The sequence below is a fragment of the Loa loa genome (assembly GCF_000183805.2).
Source record: "Loa loa unplaced genomic scaffold supercont3.3331, whole genome shotgun sequence".
Taxonomy (NCBI): domain Eukaryota; kingdom Metazoa; phylum Nematoda; class Chromadorea; order Rhabditida; family Onchocercidae; genus Loa; species Loa loa.
In genome coordinates, this window is record NW_018111509.1 from 1 (window position 1) to 823 (window position 823).

Genomic DNA, 823 nt, shown 5'->3' on the forward strand with positions numbered 1-823 from the left:
GTACTGATATGTTCTGCTACCAATTTCAGTTATGGCAATTGTTATGCATGGTGAAGCTGACAAGTTATGGGACAATGACCAATTAATAGAGACAATGCAATTAGAATGTATGTTTACATCATGGAGAATTACATACTAGTATTGCTTAATTTTGAATGATTGTTCATTTCAAAAGCATCCAAATTGACAGTTCATTCATAGTAAGCAGTTTTCTGATTCATTCATTAACTTCTTTCAAATTAGATAAGATTTACATAATTATTTGTACTTAATGATATTATCAGTATGATTATAGCAACAGTGACAAATTGTGGCACAAGTGAGGATGGAAGACTGCCTGCTTTGGAGGAAAATCCGATGCCTTTTGTGAGAAACATCCTTGAATTGATAAAGTAATATGGTTCGCAAAGTGAAATTAGACACCTGTAAATAAATTTGAAAAGACTAATGATCGTATCTCGCAATAAAGATTGGTGATCATAATTTCGACAAAATAAAATTAATTTGCTAATAAGCCAAGTGGAAGAAAGTTAAAATGGCGGAACAAGAAAGGACGTGAAGAAAACTATTTATTTAATAAAATTAACTAAATTAGCACATGAAATGAACTAAGGTATGCAGTAATATACGGTACTTTTGACCATTTCAAACCATTTGCCTTAGAATTACCGATAATACCTACAACAAAACAATTGAGGTATTTAATATTGGTCAATTTGAAAAGAAAAGGAAAAGTATTTCCGTGCTATTCCCAAGAAGAACCTTTTACAATTTACAGCAAGATCCGTCCTGGGATGTTCTCACTTATGAGTTAAGTTGATTT

The 823-nt window shown here is 31.5% G+C and overlaps 1 protein-coding gene across 1 annotated transcript; it reads left to right on the forward strand.

Moving 5' to 3' along the window:
- Nucleotides 1–31: 31 nt before the first annotated feature.
- Nucleotides 32–445, forward strand: LOAG_19220 (hypothetical protein; the record flags this gene model as incomplete). The annotated part of the gene is made up of 2 exons (XM_020451873.1): nt 32–107; nt 296–445. 2 exons carry the CDS (start codon nt 32–34, stop codon nt 394–396), a joined length of 177 nt encoding a protein of 58 aa, XP_020304319.1. The 3' UTR covers nt 397–445.
- Nucleotides 446–823: the final 378 nt, after the last annotated feature.